This window comes from Salvia splendens, chromosome 8 (assembly GCF_004379255.2).
Source record: "Salvia splendens isolate huo1 chromosome 8, SspV2, whole genome shotgun sequence".
Taxonomy (NCBI): domain Eukaryota; kingdom Viridiplantae; phylum Streptophyta; class Magnoliopsida; order Lamiales; family Lamiaceae; genus Salvia; species Salvia splendens.
This window is the reverse complement of record NC_056039.1, coordinates 32,306,401-32,322,761: the sequence shown is the minus strand read 5'-3', so window position 1 is coordinate 32,322,761 and position 16,361 is coordinate 32,306,401. Positions and strand designations below refer to the sequence as shown.

General features: G+C 39.1%; 2 protein-coding genes across 2 annotated transcripts; both read left to right on the top strand.

The window, feature by feature from the left end:
• Window positions 1–148: 148 nt before the first annotated feature.
• On the top strand, window positions 149–6,326 carry LOC121744798 (homeobox-leucine zipper protein ATHB-14-like). Its single transcript, XM_042138445.1, has 18 exons — window positions 149–1,145; window positions 2,158–2,317; window positions 2,437–2,546; window positions 2,682–2,772; window positions 2,855–2,950; window positions 3,035–3,148; window positions 3,262–3,345; window positions 3,487–3,642; window positions 3,732–3,806; window positions 3,889–3,995; window positions 4,122–4,311; window positions 4,468–4,656; window positions 4,742–4,822; window positions 4,916–5,050; window positions 5,151–5,476; window positions 5,565–5,676; window positions 5,763–5,912; window positions 5,997–6,326. Exons 1-18 carry the CDS (start codon window positions 910–912, stop codon window positions 6,141–6,143), a joined length of 2,559 nt encoding a protein of 852 aa, XP_041994379.1. The 5' UTR covers window positions 149–909; the 3' UTR covers window positions 6,144–6,326.
• Window positions 6,327–15,135: 8,809 nt separating this feature from the next.
• On the top strand, window positions 15,136–15,888 carry LOC121744115 (protein BZR1 homolog 4-like). The gene is made up of 2 exons (XM_042137555.1): window positions 15,136–15,413; window positions 15,489–15,888. The coding sequence occupies exons 1-2, from the start codon at window positions 15,180–15,182 to the stop codon at window positions 15,711–15,713; spliced, it is 459 nt and encodes a 152-aa protein (XP_041993489.1). The 5' UTR covers window positions 15,136–15,179; the 3' UTR covers window positions 15,714–15,888.
• Window positions 15,889–16,361: the final 473 nt, after the last annotated feature.

The window sequence follows — 16,361 nt, the reverse complement described above, 5'->3', positions numbered from 1 at the left end:
CGTCTCGCGGGGGTCTCGTCTCTCCGAGACGAGACGCGAGCCCGGCGCGAGACGCGTTGTGGATGGTCTAAGCTCTACTTGTCCAAAAATGGGGCTGCCAGTCTGCTTCCCATAAAGTCATCCCTTCTGCCTTCTATTTACTATCTTCAATCTTTTCACTGTTCAGTGTTTCTTTAATATTTCCATGTTTGTGCAGTTTTTTTTACTTCCCAATTTCCAGTAAATCCGAATACCCTTTCTTAATAAATCATTATATGCACCTCACTTGATTGCATTGAACGTGTTTGCTGATATTACTCACCCAGCTTTTCAATTTCAGACTGAAAAAAATCTGGCCTTTCCTCAACGATTTTAACCCCTTTTACCTCTGCAACTCGTTGAAGTAATCGTTTTTTGATCAATTCGTCCAAATTATTGGCGTTTTTTTGCATCGGAATTAGTCTATTGTTTTCTTTTTTGTTTTTTGTTTCTTGTTTCTGGTTTCTGGTTTTTGTTTCCTTCCTTCTGAAATTCCCTCTCTTTCTTTTTCTTTTTCCTGTGTCCTGTGGCTTGGTTTTGTGACTGACTTTATCTACCCTCTTATCTCACTGTTTAGTATACTCTCTCTCTCTCTCTCCAAATTTCACTTTCTCTGCTCGAGATTGGGGTCTTGGATAAAAACCAAGGGACCTCTGTTCCAATAAAAAACACCAGTCCTTCTCCTGCCTTGCTCTCCTCTATATGACTATATCTCTCTCTTCTTTGGTCTAGGAAAGAGAAGATAACCAAGACACAAAAGCCACAATCTTGATGAGTGAGAGAGTAGGCTCTCTGTGTGAAGAGAGCCTGCCGGTTCATGCAACCATCTAAACCGCCATTACTTTTCTTCCCAACGACCAAAGATTCAGTCTTTCTGCGGGGGTGTTTCGGATGGCGCTTTCTATGCACAGGGACAGTAGTAACAGCAGCGGCAGTAGCAAGCATCAGCAGCAATTGGATGCGAGCAAGTATGTGAGGTACACGCCGGAGCAAGTTGATGCGCTCGAGAGGGTTTATGCTGAATGCCCCAAGCCTAGTTCTTTGAGGAGGCAGCAGCTCATTAGGGAGTGCCCCATTCTTTCTAACATTGAACCTAAACAAATCAAAGTCTGGTTTCAGAACCGCAGGTACACATGTTTCTCAAGGCTGTTGGGAACTGGGACATGAGTGTGGAGTTTTTTGACGGATTTGGAAAAGTGCTTTGTGTTTTTTTTTCATCGTTGGGTTTCTTTTGGAATGATGTAGTTATTTTTTGCTTATTCATCTTCCTCAATTAGATTTAGTATTTTGGGAAAAAAAATTGGTAAACAAGAGTTACTATATTTTTTTTTCTTCTGGCTCCAAACCTTAAAGTTTTTCTCAGCTCTTCTCCAAAAAATGTCGGGTTTCAATTTATTTTTGAACACCTGAAATTGAAGAATGACACAAAATAACTTAGTATTCTGTAGAAAATTTTGAGGGCTCATATTAGTCTTTTAGCTAATCGAATTGGGAGGTGAAATTGGATTGCTTTCTCGCTTAAGAACTTTTTACACGGCGGATAATCTCTGAATTTTCATGAAATCTGTGGCTGAAATTTGTGCCATTTGACATCTTAGTGCTCAGTCAATATGTTTCAGATGGGCCTTCATCATCATAAGAGTCATGTTATTAGTTGCTTTATCTTCACTTCCTGTCCCTTTCCTTAGTAGATTCTTAATTCAATGAATACAATAAATATCCTTCAGATCTCTCTCCAGGGTTGAACACTACTCAGTTTTCCAGTTGGTAGTCATCATTAAGAAGTTTACTTTTCAGGTTTTGCTTTTTAAACGACTTTTAAACATTAATTTTTAGGTTTTCGAGCTCGCTTGTTCTGGATGCAATTAGTATTGTTAGACTGTAAATGCTCGTTCTTTATTGAATGTTCAGTAGATGGAGTACACAGAGTTGTTTTGTTTTCATCATGTCTGACTGCTAGGTTGATTATTCATGATACATTTATTAATAAACTATACCAATCAGATTATTGGTAATTTTGTTTTTTTGCATTCATTAGCTTCTCTTATGTGTGGGATTTTGAAAAAAAAAACATTCTGTATGCAATCTAATTTTAGTTGCATTACACAATGAACAACTTCCTTGTTTTGTCTTTTGTAGATGCCGGGAGAAACAGAGGAAAGAATCATCTCGCCTCCAGACTGTTAATAGGAAGCTGACTGCCATGAACAAGCTGCTTATGGAAGAGAATGATCGCCTTCAGAACCAGGTCTCACATCTGGTTTATGAAAATGGTTACATGCGTCAGCAGCTCCACACCGTAAGTTAGTAGTAATATTTTTTTGTTTTGTTTATGTTACATTACTTTAATAATGTAACCAGTTGGCTTTTGTGTCATGTCATTATGTTATTTAAACTTATCTACTCGTGTTTTAACAGGTTAACTCGACCACTGATACTAGCTGTGACTCGGTGGTTATGAGTGGTCAGCAACAACAGCAAAACCCAACTCCTCAGCATCCTCAGAGGGATGCTAATAGCCCAGCTGGGTAATTACCTTACTGCTTCCTTATTATTTTGGATGTTTTTACATTGCATATGTGTTGGCGGTCCGACAAGTTTGAACTGCTTTTGCTTCTTTATCATTTGTTTAATCTTTTGTATGTTTGATTGTGGCTTTGTAGTCTTCTCGCAATTGCTGAGGAGACCCTGGCAGAGTTCCTTGGTAAGGCTACCGGAACTGCTGTCGACTGGGTACAGATGATTGGGATGAAGGTAAATATATTTTAATTCTTTGGTTTGTCTTCTATTTCTTTCTCAGCTTTACGTGGTAACATCTCTTATATCACGTGTGCAGCCTGGTCCGGATTCTATTGGCATCGTTGCTGTTTCCCGCAATTGTAGTGGGGTTGCAGCACGAGCCTGTGGCCTCGTGAGTCTTGAACCCACGAAGGTAGTAATCAAATTTCATTATATTGCCCATCATCTGTGGCCTTCCCCATTTGAAATTCTACTCAGACTAACATTCCTTTTGTAGGTTGCTGAAATTCTTAAAGATCGTCTCTCTTGGTTCCGTGACTGCCGTTGCCTTGATGTAGCAAGTGCAATTCCCACAGGAAACGGAGGGACTATAGAGCTTGTATATATGCAGGTACAATTGCTGTGATGGAAGTCTGTATGCTGTTCTGTGTAGCTTTGGCCTCAGGCAATTTATATAGAATAACAGCTTCATAAAATGTTAAATAAATCCACTCTGATCCATAGGTATATGCACCAACAACTTTGGCATCTGCTCGTGACTTTTGGACGCTAAGATATATTACTAGCTTGGAGGATGGCAGTCTAGTGGTATCTAATCCTAGCACTTACCCATTTTCTGCAATTTCTTATTAATTTTCTCTTATTAAACATCAAATGAGGTGAGTCTCAAACATTTGTGTGCCATCAGCAGGTGTTGCCTTTAATGACAGCATAATCTTTTCTTGGCAGATTTGTGAGAGGTCATTAACATCTTCCACTGGTGGTCCAACTGGACCCCCTGCTACTTGCTTTGTCAGATCTGAAATGCTACCAAGTGGGTACCTGATCCGACCTTGTGAGGGTGGCGGATCAATTATCCACATTGTCGATCACATTGACTTTGATGTAAGAACTCACCAACAATGTTTAGGAGGCTTACATGTTTGCCTGTCATCATTCACTGGTATCATATATCATGGGCTTATTTGTAACAGGCCTCCAGTGTTCCTGAAGTTTTGAGGCCTCTCTACGAATCTTCCAAAATTCTAGCACAGAAGATGACTATGGCTGTGAGTGTTAGCTGCCTCGCATTTCATTTGTGTCTTTACTGGTTCATGTTTATGTAACAAATTACTCATTCTGTATGTTTAGGCTTTGCGTCACATACGACAAATAGCTCAAGAAACCAGTGGGGAGGTCCAGTACTCAGGTGGTCGCCAACCTGCCATTCTCAGGGCATTAAGTCAAAGGTTGTGTAGGTGAGTAATGACTTCCGCTATTAATTATTATAAAATGCTTACCTCATTCATGCATTTCCATGATCTCATGCCATTTTCTTCCAATTATTCTTCTGATGCTGCCTGCTTATGGTGAATGACCATTAGGGGATTTAATGATGCTGTCAATGGATTTGTTGATGATGGTTGGTCCATAATGAGCAGTGATGGAGTGGAAGATGTAACCATTGCTATTAACTCTTCCCCGAGCAAATTTCTTGGTTCTCAATATAACAATTTGTCAATGCTCCCAACATTTGGGGGAGTCCTCTGTGCACGGGCATCAATGCTTCTCCAGGTCAGTTTTGTTTATCGTTTTCTTGACAAAGAAATTATGTAATCTACATCAGCTTTTCATTTCCAATGCCATCACGATATCTTATCTACGTTCTAGCTTATTATTACACTCCAGACGGATAGTTTCAATAGCATCCCTAATATATATTTGATGCAGAATGTACCCCCTGCTTTGCTTGTTCGCTTCCTAAGGGAGCATCGTTCGGAGTGGGCTGATTATGGCGTTGATGTTTACTCGGCTGCTTCTCTTAAAGCTAGTCCTTATGCAGTTCCGTGTTTAAAGCCTGGCGGATTTCCTATTAGCCAAGTCATTTTACCTCTGGCGCAGACAGTGGAGCATGAAGAGGTACTTTTATGAACACATTTTTTCCTGCGCCTGTCTGTTTTGTCTCTCAATGGAAATTCATGGAATAATTGGTTTCAAAATGTAGTTTCTGGAGGTGGTTCGTCTGGAGGGCCATGCATTCTCCCCCGAAGACATAGCTTTGTCGAGAGATATGTACTTATTACAGGTCTGACAATAGGAAAACAGATTTGTAGATGTCATTTACTAAATTGTGTTGACTATGGTGTTCATATCGTGAATGTATCCCGTGGCCATGCAGTTATGCAGTGGGATTGATGAGACAACCACTGGGGCTTGTGCTCAGCTTGTTTTTGCACCGATCGATGAATCATTTGGTGATGATGCTCCTTTGCTTCCATCTGGGTTCCGTGTCATTCCATTGGAACCTAAATCAGTTGGGTGCTACTCCTTCCTAGCTTCTCTCGGTCAATTGCATGTTGAAACCGTGCAAACTCATTATTCTTATATATTATTCTATTATCTTTATGATACAGGATGGTCCTGCAGCAAATCGAACACTGGACTTGGCTTCAGCCCTCGATGTAGGACATGGTGGACCTCGCTCAGCTGGTGAAGCTGATACGAGCAATCAGAACCTTAGGTCGGTCCTAACCATTGCGTTCCAGTTCACTTTTGAAAATCACTATCAAGAGAGCGTTGCTGCTATGGCCCGTCAATATGTACGAAGCATTGTTGCCTCAGTTCAAAGAGTCGCTATGGCCATAGCCCCGTCTCAACTCAGCTCACATATGGTACCAAAGCCTCTCCCAGGTTCACCCGAGGCTGTGACATTGGCACAGTGGATATGCAGGAGCTATAGGTATCTTTTTTATCTCTGGATATTTAGAAGAGCCGCAAGGAACGAGCTTTTTTATTTAAACTTGCTAACTTATATGATTATATCCCAGTGTGCACACCGGTGGGGAACTCCTTCAGGCAGACTCACAAGCAGGCGATGCCGTTCTTAAACAACTTTGGCACCACAGTGACGCAATCATGTGCTGCAGTGTTAAGATGAATGTTAGTCATCTTATCTTTTAGTTTAACTTTTTAAAACCTTTTCTATATCTCTATATTCATCTCTGTTTTTTTCATAAAAATGACAGGCATCCGCAGTTTTCACATTTGCAAACCAGGCAGGGCTCGACATGCTGGAGACGACCCTAGTCGCCCTTCAGGACATAATGCTGGATAAGATTCTAGATGAAGCCGGTCGTAAGATTCTCCTCTCGGAGTTCTCCAAGATCATGCAGCAGGTACGGCTACCACTCACTGACTAGTTTCCCCCCCTTGTGAGTTGTGATGAGTGTATTCAATATCTACCGTTGCATTTCTTTTAGGGTTTTGCCTATCTGCCAGCGGGAGTTTGTGTGTCGAGCATGGGCAGGCCCGTCTCGTATGAGCAAGCCGTCGCATGGAAGGTCCTGAACGACGAAGATGCCAATCACTGCCTAGCTTTCATGTTCATGAACTGGTCTTTTGTGTAAAGAAACACAGCAAACTCCTAATATATGACAATTGCACTGGTTTGCAGCAGCTGCTTAAGTTATTTGTACCTTTGATTCTGCTAGAACTTATGCATGACATAATCTTGAGAGAGATTATTAACTTTTGAGATGTCTACTACTATTATGTTATATATGGAAGCAAGATATATGCTTTGTTTATCATCTTCTAATTATTATTTTATACATATTCGTATTTAATTATAAATATATAAATGAATGATCGATGTTTTATTATCATTTTCTGTCATATTCATCATATTTCTTATAATTTGTATCGTAAAAAAGTTGAATGAAGCTTGATGAATTAGGTTTGGTATGAGAATTATGAACCGATATGATTTTTTATATTTGAAATATCAACGACATAAATTTCATTTACAATAGACGACAAAAAATGTAAGCTTTTCTAAGGCAAGAATTAATAAAAAAGCAAAAAATAAAATGGCCATCCCTCTCCACTTTAATTTTGTTTTGTCCATTTCACAATATTTCTGAGTCTTTTGAAATTTGCTCAGACAAGCGTGCAATTCAATCCTCTTTTCATTGTACGGTTGCTTTGAAATCATTTATGGATATTACAAATTACAGTACGAGTACAATTTATCATAAAATATCCACTTCTAAATTTTTTTTCCTCCTTGTATTCTCTCTGTAGTTATTTGAAATCATTATTATTTTAAATATTAAATTACGAATATATCCAAGTTATAAGTTATAACTGCAATATGATTAAACTGTAGTTCCTTCATCTATTAATAATACTACTGTACTAGATTTAATAGTGGATGACACAAATTTTAGTCCAAAAATAATACTATGTCTCCGTTTTTTAAAAATAGAAACATTTAAATGGCATGAGTTTTAATGTACAATTTAGTAAAGTAAGAGAGAGGGAGAGGAAAATTGGTAAAGTAAGAGAGGAAAAAAATGATAAAATAAGAGAAAGAGAGAAAAATTAATGTTAATGGATTATAAGGTTCCCTTTATTAATGATATAAGTGGTAAATAAATTGATGTACATATGTGAAAAGTTTCATAAAACAGAAAGTTTAACGTTGCTATTTTTAAGGAATGGACTAAAATGGAAAGAGATGCTATTTTTAAAATACGGAGAGGAGTAAAATATGAAACTGGTAGTTGGAATGTGAACCTGGTATATTGACCAATGTTATTTGATTATATTATGATTGATCATAATTTTTTTTATTAGATTCATGAGGGTGCAGAATATTATACTCTTGTAAATTCGATTAATGCACTAACTCAGGCTTATTATTTTATTTATATATCACTTTTAAATTAGGAATATATTAGCCTTATGTTTGATAAATTGTGACTAAATAGATTTTCATTAAAAAACCACTGTCCCTCAAATGAATGAATTGGTACTGTTGAAGATCCTTGTCGACCAACTATTGATGCAATTATTTTTCTGTTGTTTCTTGTGGAAGCAAACTATGAAATAAATTTTAGGGTGTGGGATAAGTTGAAATTTTGGCTACTTTGCTTTTCTCAGTGACCATGTATTGCAGAAATACAATCATTATTTACTTTTACCCATTCACACTTTACATTCTAGTATTTAATTGTTGTTGGTTGATTAATTTTACAAACTTTTATTGGGAAAGACTAAAATTAGAGTAACATTAAGCTTTTCTTTCAATATGAGTCTAGATATGATTATAGATAAATGAAAATTAAAATTTGGGATTGTCCAGTATCCTAGTGGACATATTTTGGTATATAACATTAATGGGTCGTTGTGTTGTCATATTTACTTGTAACCAAATAGTATTATGTTTAGTATTATAATCTTAGATAAACTCAATTTTGACGTATTTCACTGTTATCTTATCTACTAAACCGAACATTAAAGTAACTAAACATTATTACTATCTTACTTCATAAACAAACTTCATATTGAACAAATTATTAATTTGAAATTGAAGATGAGTGCACTATCTTTACTATGAACAGCTAAATGTTTGTATCATTGCGAAATTTCGTAGACATTCTATAGGGATCAGATCACTCGGGATTCACTAATTATCAGGACCTCTTTATATTAGATCAATACTGAGATGGCTAATCTCAGCAAGGAACAAGCCAATTACAAGAGATATGTTACGGCTAGAACAATATGTGATTAAGTACAAGATTATAGAGAAACCCTAGCCTATATCAGATCTGAAACCAATCTGATATTGCAAGCTATACTCCACGAAAACCACCTGCACACTTAAGCACACAAATTAGTAACACAAGACAAAGATCCTTTCGGAATCAGATCTACATCAGAAAAGAATACAAGAACAAATGGACAGAAGATTTAGGATATGGCTCAGGTTGCACACACGACTGCACAGGGCCAAGGACCTCCTCAATCTTCACCAACAAGTCTCATGGGAGCACAGTGAAACAATCGGACCCCAAACCCTAGGGATACTCCGATTACTACAACACAGAAGCCACCCCAAACATCAAACGTCTCACAACCACATCCACAAGGCCTCAAGAACACCAGAATCTCACGGATCTAAGAAATCAACCGAAGATCTTCAGCCAAACAAACAGATTCGAACTCAACCGTTCGAAACCAAAGGAAATCTCAGAATCAACACATGAGTTGAGAGATGAATGCTCAGTTCTCATTAAAACAGAGAAGAGAGTCACCGGAGAAGAAGATCGGAGGACATTTCAGAGAGAGAGAGAGAGAGAGAGAAAAGTTCTAGATAGAAGCCGGAGAGGAAGCATGTAGAGAGAGAGAGAGAGAGAGTAGATGAACCGAATCAGGCACCGAGAAGGGATAGGGATGGTTTATCTCTCCAAACAAACACACCCTAGATCCAACGGTCCATGCCAACGATCCGCGTTAGATGGCCACGTGGCAGCCATCGGAGCATCCCACTTAAGTATTGGGCCAACCCAACTTGGGTCACCAACAATAGAACGGGCCAGACAATTAAATCAGCCCAGCTGATTAATAATAAGCCCAAAGCAATTGGAGTCCACAATATTCCACACATTCATTATTATAAATTCATGCCGTAAATGATTTTTTGGAATAACATGCATGAATGAAGATTAATGTGTCATTAGTGAGAATGTTATAGGTTAATATCGCATGCGGCAAATGGCAAGTACTAATGATGTCGTCGTTATATTATTTGATTAGTTTCAGATATAAAAGAATATTAGTCTATTTGGTTAATTTCATAATTTCACAAGTTTTCAAACAATAGGTCAAGAAATGGAAATGATTAGTAATTTAGTAACATGGAGTTTGCTTTATTCGTAGGTGTTTTATTGTGTAAGGCACAAACGTAAAGGTATTTTTTTCAAGAAGATTATCTATAATGGTTCTCCATTTATCCCTTTAGTGACTCGAATTCCTCTAGCTTATTCGTTAAATGAAAACGTCTTACCAACTGAGTTGCACTTCATTATTAGGCACAAATATAAAGGTGTCAAATAGGTTGATTTGCCCAACTTTTGTTAAGGCTCGGTTATGCTTGGCTCGACCCAGGCCCAAAATAAAAAGCGGCCTGGTCGAACTAAGTATTTTCATAAATTTAGGTATATCCAGTTACATATAGCCTTCTGGTTGGATTATAAGATCATAAACCTCCTTATCAAATACTACTATGACATACTATATAAAATAAAATTTAGAAATTTGAATTGGGTCGGCCAAGGGCTAGGCCCATCCCAAGTGCGCATCCTATTTTTGTCGGACAGTCTTGGGTCAGCCCATATTGAACCTGGGCCATGTCGGGCTCCACTAACTCGACCCATTAACACCTACAATTCAACAACACAATATCAATGGAAATGACTTCTTCGGCCTTTATGAAAATCCTAATATTAAAAGCCCAAATATTCTATTTACATATCCATGATTGAGGCCCAATTTAGGTCCAGTTTCGGATATTTACTCCAAAACGTGTAAGAAGAAAGAGTAATGAAAATGGCGGAATTGGAAAAGGAGTCGATAGAATCGGCATCCAGCGAAATTTCAAGGGAATTTAGGGCATCATTAACCCCGTCCCCATTTCCGGCCCCAAGTCCCCTCCACGTCATCATTCCTCTACAGTTGCGGCCCAGGCCCCAACTGCTGTAACCCTGCAGGTTGCGGCCCGGGCCGCAACTAATAAATGACACTATTCACAACTCCAACCTATTTAACTCGTAAACGCAATTCGTTGAACAATTGAAACCGGGAAAATGCATTGTTCATTAGAAATTAACATTACATTACTAGACGAAGCAAATTTGAAATACCAGAAACCCGGGCCACGACTACTACTTCTTCATTTGGGCGCGAAGGTAGGCGATCATCTCACGGTGCAACTCGATCTCCTCGTCCGACATCTTCGATGTATCCCTCGATGTCAACTCCGTCAGCTGGCTCATCCGCCATGTAATATTCATCTCCGACAAAGTGTCGGCCATCTTATCCAGAGACGGATTGGTCGGCGGTGGCACCATAGCGGAGTTGCTCGCAGCTGCCTTCCCCTTTGCTTTCCTCTTGGCCGCCTTTGTTCCTATCGGGCGGCTCTGAATGCTAGGAGAGGAGCAGAAGACATCGTCGTCCGTCACGTTGAGGTCGATCGCCGGACCTCCTTCGCTCGAAGAGTAGTTTCCGGAGGCGGAAACTTTGGTTCTCTTCGCCGCACCTGTTGCCGCCGGCTCGGCACCGCTGGTGTACTTCGGGCTCTTCTCGACGAGCTTCCAAACTTTGAAGTACTTGAAATGGATGGAACGCAAGCTCGTATTTATAGACATCGAATTAAAAAAAAATTGGATTTGCGGCCCGGCCCGAAGAGCGTGTAACGCTGGGCCGGGACGCGGGACATGCGGCCCGTCACCGTGCAACCCCGTCCCGGGCCGGGACGCGGGACGCTCCCCAGGCCGGGAACGCGGCCTCGGGACGGGCCTGAGCCGTGCCGCCCTTCCGTGTAATGCATGGGACGGGCCGGGACTCACAATTTGCGGCCCGGCCCATGGCGTTACAGATGCTCTTAGAACTCTAGTTGATTCTCAAGATTTAGATTCGATCATACAATCACAAAATCTCATGTATGTATGTTTATGTATCGATGGACTACAACATTTTTCGGGAGTTATACTCGATTAAATATCTTCTTGTCAATTGTTTTTTTTTTCAGCCATAATTATGTATGTTTATGTATCGATGGACTACAACATTTTTCGGGAGTTATACTCGATTAAATATCTGCTTGTCAATTGTTTTTTTTTTCAGCCATAATTGTATTTGCATATTTTTAAAGTAGGAACCAATAGGAAAAAAAAAGAAATAAAGGAAAAAGGACTTGAGCTCAACTTAATTTGAAATTTAAGTTGAGGTGCCTACGTATCCCCAATGCTCACTTGCATTAGGAATCAAAGCCCACGTAGTTCTCTTACCTTACTTACCTATTTGACTTAGCCGACGGCGGTTGACGGTTGGCCTACGATTCATCCCCGGTGAATTCATCTTGTGATCCCTCCTGACGATCATCCCAATCATTTTCTTGTTCTCTAACGTGAGCTTTGGCCCAGTCATCAAGTAACATCACGACTTCCATATTTTTCACGGAGAGCTTACTTCTTGATTCATCCAACACACGCGAGCCAACACTAAAAGCGGACTCGACGGCGACAGTGGAAGTCGGAATAGAAAAAATCTCCTTGGCCATTGACGCAAGTATGGGAAAATCTTTCTCGTGGGTTCCCAACCAATCAAGGACGTCGATTTGGGCGGGAGGAGTAAGACCTTCATCACCAAAGGAAAAGAGTGAATCGAAATATAAATCTAATTCACTTACCATACCTGAGGACCTTCCGCCGGCGCTGTAGCTGTATAGGTAGGCTAATTGGGATTGCGCGTCGGGGTCATCATAATCGGCTTGAAATGCGAAGCCGTAGTTATGTTGTGGAGGAGGGGGGTCTTCTGACTTGGTGGGTATTGTTATACTTGGTTTCATATTCGGTGTAGAGAGCACGCAAATTAAACTCGAAGGTTTGTTGGATAATTGACCGGCCCGCGAGGTTTATTTGAAATGTTTCGGAGAGGTCTACTCCAAATTCGTCACTGGTATCCGATTGGATTGCTTGAAGTGGACCAAGATCAATAGAACTCAAATTGTTACAATAAAAATCTAAAATCTTGGAGGTACCGGCTAATTTCCATTTTGGATCCAAGACCTTTGCAATCAAAAACATCGTTGGAATCTCACTGAAATACTTAAGCCATTTTTCAATCTTACAGTATAAAACACACATCAATTCAGGTGAAGAGGAAGCATTTTTCATTGCAATTTTAAAACCAAGTGATATATACATGCAATGCTTTAAAACACGAACAACAGTGCCATAATAAACACCCGACAATTCAACAGTAGCATTTTTGAAATATTTAAACAATTTAAATAAAGCCACACTATATTCCCAACAACTATGCGAAAGATATAAATCATGAACGTGATAGGTTCTATAAAAATCACATAAAGAATCTTTATGCGTCAAAGTAGAATTCAGACAATCATATGTCGAATTCCATCTATGAGACACATCCATAGTAAAATTCGTATATCTTACATTCTTTTGATGGCAATATTTCTTCTAAGCTTTGCCAATAGCTGGCTTTTGATGGATTAATCTAACTGCAGTTCTAATATGAATAACATGCTTTTGCCATAATTCAAGCGCATCTTGTACACATAAATTTAAAATATGACATATGCATCTTTGATGAAAATACTTACCTCCAATAACCGGAGCACAAGCCGCAATCAAATCACTAATACTTGTGGTGTTGACAGTTGCATTATCAAAACCAATAGAAAATATCTTATTGCATAATTGAAACTCATTCAAAACTTGAATAATTAAAGAAGCAACTTCAGGTGCAGTGTGCGGTGTCTCAAATTCTCTAAAACCAATTAAACGCTTGTTCAAAGTCCAACTATTGTCCACAAAGTGAACCGTAATGCCCATGTATGAATGCTAGTTAAAACAATCAGTTCATACATCTGAGCAAATGTTCACTTTGTGGCCCAAGTTAACTAAATAACGTGATAATTCAACATTTTTCTCTAAACTTTGTCTAACGGTAGATCGTTGCATGGTCATTCGACCTATTCTTTTTATAGCTACGTTTAAACCACTTTTCATAGTAACCTCAAATTTTTGGTCATCATAAACATTAAAAGGAAAATGCTTTGTCACCAAATGACGACGGAGGGTGCCATATCCCCCACCACTCGCAAATTTGTAGACTTTATCACAATAGTTACAATACGCATGAAACGCCGATGTCTCTTCTTGAGAGTGCGGATCATGAGGACTTGGAATCATCACCCGGACCTTCTTGTAGTGTTTAACAAAAATATCAGATTTCAAAGCTTTTGTAGTGTTAGTGGGTGGAGGGGGAGGAGGCATCACCTCATTTCCGCCGGTGCTAGACGGAAATGCCGGTTTTTCTACAACCTTCGCCTGCAACCCTATGCCCCTAGCCGGAATCCGCCATTGGACCCGTTGAACTGCTGATTTGAACCGGCGAACCGGCGGTTCACCGTTCAAGATTTCCCCGAACCTGAACCGGCCCGCCTGAACCGCGAAACCGCCTGCCGGTTCAAACCGCCGGTCCCGGTCTCGGTTCCGGTTCATGAAGCGGTGGTTCCGAACCGGCGGTTAACCGCCGGGCCGGTTCGGTTTATGCATGCTTAGGTGGATGCTTGTTGGTGGCTGAAGAACTCAAGCTGAAGAACCCTAATTAAAATATGAAATTACCATTATGCCCTTTCATAATTAATTAATTTAAAAATATTTTTCATGTGGCAAATTCTGGACCACTCATTTAATATAAATGAGTGGCTAATAACGCATCTCAATCCTTAATTAGGCTAAAAAAATCTCAATTGATCACAACCTTATATATATAATTCAATTTATTATTTTGTTCAATTATATAAAATCGAACCGAACCAAAAATTAAAATCTATACAATCAAATTTAGAAGAACTAATATTTTATTTGAAATTCGAAAATAAGTGAACATGAATATAGATAAATAAATCAAGTTAAAATGATGTATTAAAATCAAAATTCATCTATGAAAATAGGTATTACAATCAAAACTAATATATTTGTTGTAATTTAGTTATTTATCTTTTGATTGATTCTATATCTTTTAAAATAATGAAAAATAATTTAAAATAATGAAATCTTTGAAATTAATGATTAAATCGGTGAATATTGTGTGCATACTAACTATAGTATTGTACTTGAAATATATTAACATGAAATATTAAGTTTAAGGTGAGGGGATAGATATTATTGTGCTTGCAAACTTTGTCCCACCCTTGATTAAAAAAATGAAAATAAAATGGGAAGAAAAAAAAAGTAAATTAAAACAAGAGAGCAAAATTGGTGAAAAAGAATTTCTCAGCTCTACAACGGTGTAATTGTTTACACTTGGGCTTGGTTAAAATTTAATAGAAAATAGTCCATACAAGAAAAGTTAGGGTCCAACAACTAATAATACTGAGAGAACTAAAGCGCAGAGAATTTCTCCAAATTTTTGTGCGCCGCAACGTCTACTGTAAATATTTTGGATGAAGTACCAGGGCGTCGGCGCAGAGGTAGACCATGGGTGGGAGGTTTCCGGTTCCATCCCTGAGTACGGATCATAATTTACGAGCTTTGAAAGAGACTCGGGCAAGTTTTTATTCGATCAATGGACCCATCTTGATTAGTAAAAAATTTGTATTCTAACCCGACCCCATATGTATGATTTGGTATAGTAATCTACAATAAAACAAAAAATTCCATGAAAAGAGAATAAAAATTTGGACCCTTTACTGGCATGTGTACGTTGAGTAAAAGTACATGCAATTTGACTGTCTTAACTCCTCAAACCACGACCCTTTCATGCAACCAAAACAAGCTTTTCATGCCACATATAAATCATTATCACACAACACAACAAACTCAGAAAAAAACGAGAGATTGATGATGAAGGAGGGCGGCCGGAGCGCTCTTGAGAGAGAGAGGACCAAGATGAGAGAGAGGCAGCGCCGCTCCATCACCACCAACATCTTCCACGGCCTCCGCAAGCACGGCGGCTACCGCCTCTCCCCCCGCGCCGACATCAACGAGGTCCTCCGCCACCTCGCTCAGGAGGCCGGATGGACCGTCGAAAATGACGGCACCACCTACCGCTCCGCCGCCGCCTCCACCTCCGCCGTATTTTTTCAATCCGTTTTTTTTTCATTAGCTTCTTTTTTGCTTGTATAAATAATCGGTGGCCGCGATTGATAGGGGGCGATTTCGTGTCGGTTTTGCGGCGGCGGGGGGAGGAGTGTGGCGGCGACGCCGAGCTGCAGCTTCTTGAGCGGCGGAGGAGAGTGCTCCACCACGGCTTCTCCGCGGCGCGTAGGGGACTCCGGCGGTGGCGGCTCTGCCGTGTTTGGAGAAGGGCAGCAGTTGTACTTGGTGCGTGAGAGTCGTGTAGCCAATCAGAACACGCCAACTGGTTCGCCTTAAATCTGGAGAGAATTACTCGGGTGCCCTTTGTGGTCTAATTCCTAAACTACCCTTCATTTTTTTTTATTGCTGAAAGTTTAAAACGAGATTACTAGAAAAAGGACTAGGATATGTCTCTCATTTTTTATCCGAAAGAACACTAATTTCGTCCTATAAATGACTTTTTTCGTTTGAATATGCAAATTATGAAATTTGTATTTTATCTTATAATGATACCACCTATTTCTAAATCTGATTTTTTTCTTAGTAGTATAATGATATTATCATGGGGATGGATTCTCTGTTGTGTTGCCAGAGGGTGTTGTGCATCAAACGACAATGTTCCATCAACTTTTCCCTTTAGTTTAATTAACAAATTTGTTATTCAATGCACTCCCACATAATATCCCGGCAAAGCGTAAAACTCTTGTAGCAAATTCTGTTGCATCTTCTTTTCTTTTCTTTATTTTTAAATTTTTTCTTTCACAGCATTTTTCCTCTAGTTTCTTTATTAATTATTTTAATTTTGAAACTAGATTATGCTTTCATTGTAATTATATTAGATGCTCTACGTTTAAAAGGTTGATTAAAAAACCAAACATTTTATATATGCATAATTTATTTCAAAAATTAAATATGATAAATATATTACAAAGCTCGATCTATATG

What these genes read in the sequence shown, in the direction of transcription:
- LOC121744798 (XM_042138445.1), top strand. Translation starts at nt 910, where the DNA reads ATGGCGCTTTCTATGCACAGGGACAGTAGTAACAGCAGCGGCAGTAGC. An exon ending in TGAGTCTTGAACCCACGAAG is followed by an intron (nt 2,951 to 3,034) that starts GTAGTAATCAAA and finishes TTCCTTTTGTAG; the next exon opens with GTTGCTGAAATTCTTAAAGA. An exon ending in TTAAGTCAAAGGTTGTGTAG is followed by an intron (nt 3,996 to 4,121) that starts GTGAGTAATGAC and finishes AATGACCATTAG; the next exon opens with GGGATTTAATGATGCTGTCA.
- LOC121744115 (XM_042137555.1), top strand. Translation starts at nt 15,180, where the DNA reads ATGATGAAGGAGGGCGGCCGGAGCGCTCTTGAGAGAGAGAGGACCAAG. An exon ending in CCGCCGCCTCCACCTCCGCC is followed by an intron (nt 15,414 to 15,488) that starts GTATTTTTTCAA and finishes CGCGATTGATAG; the next exon opens with GGGGCGATTTCGTGTCGGTT.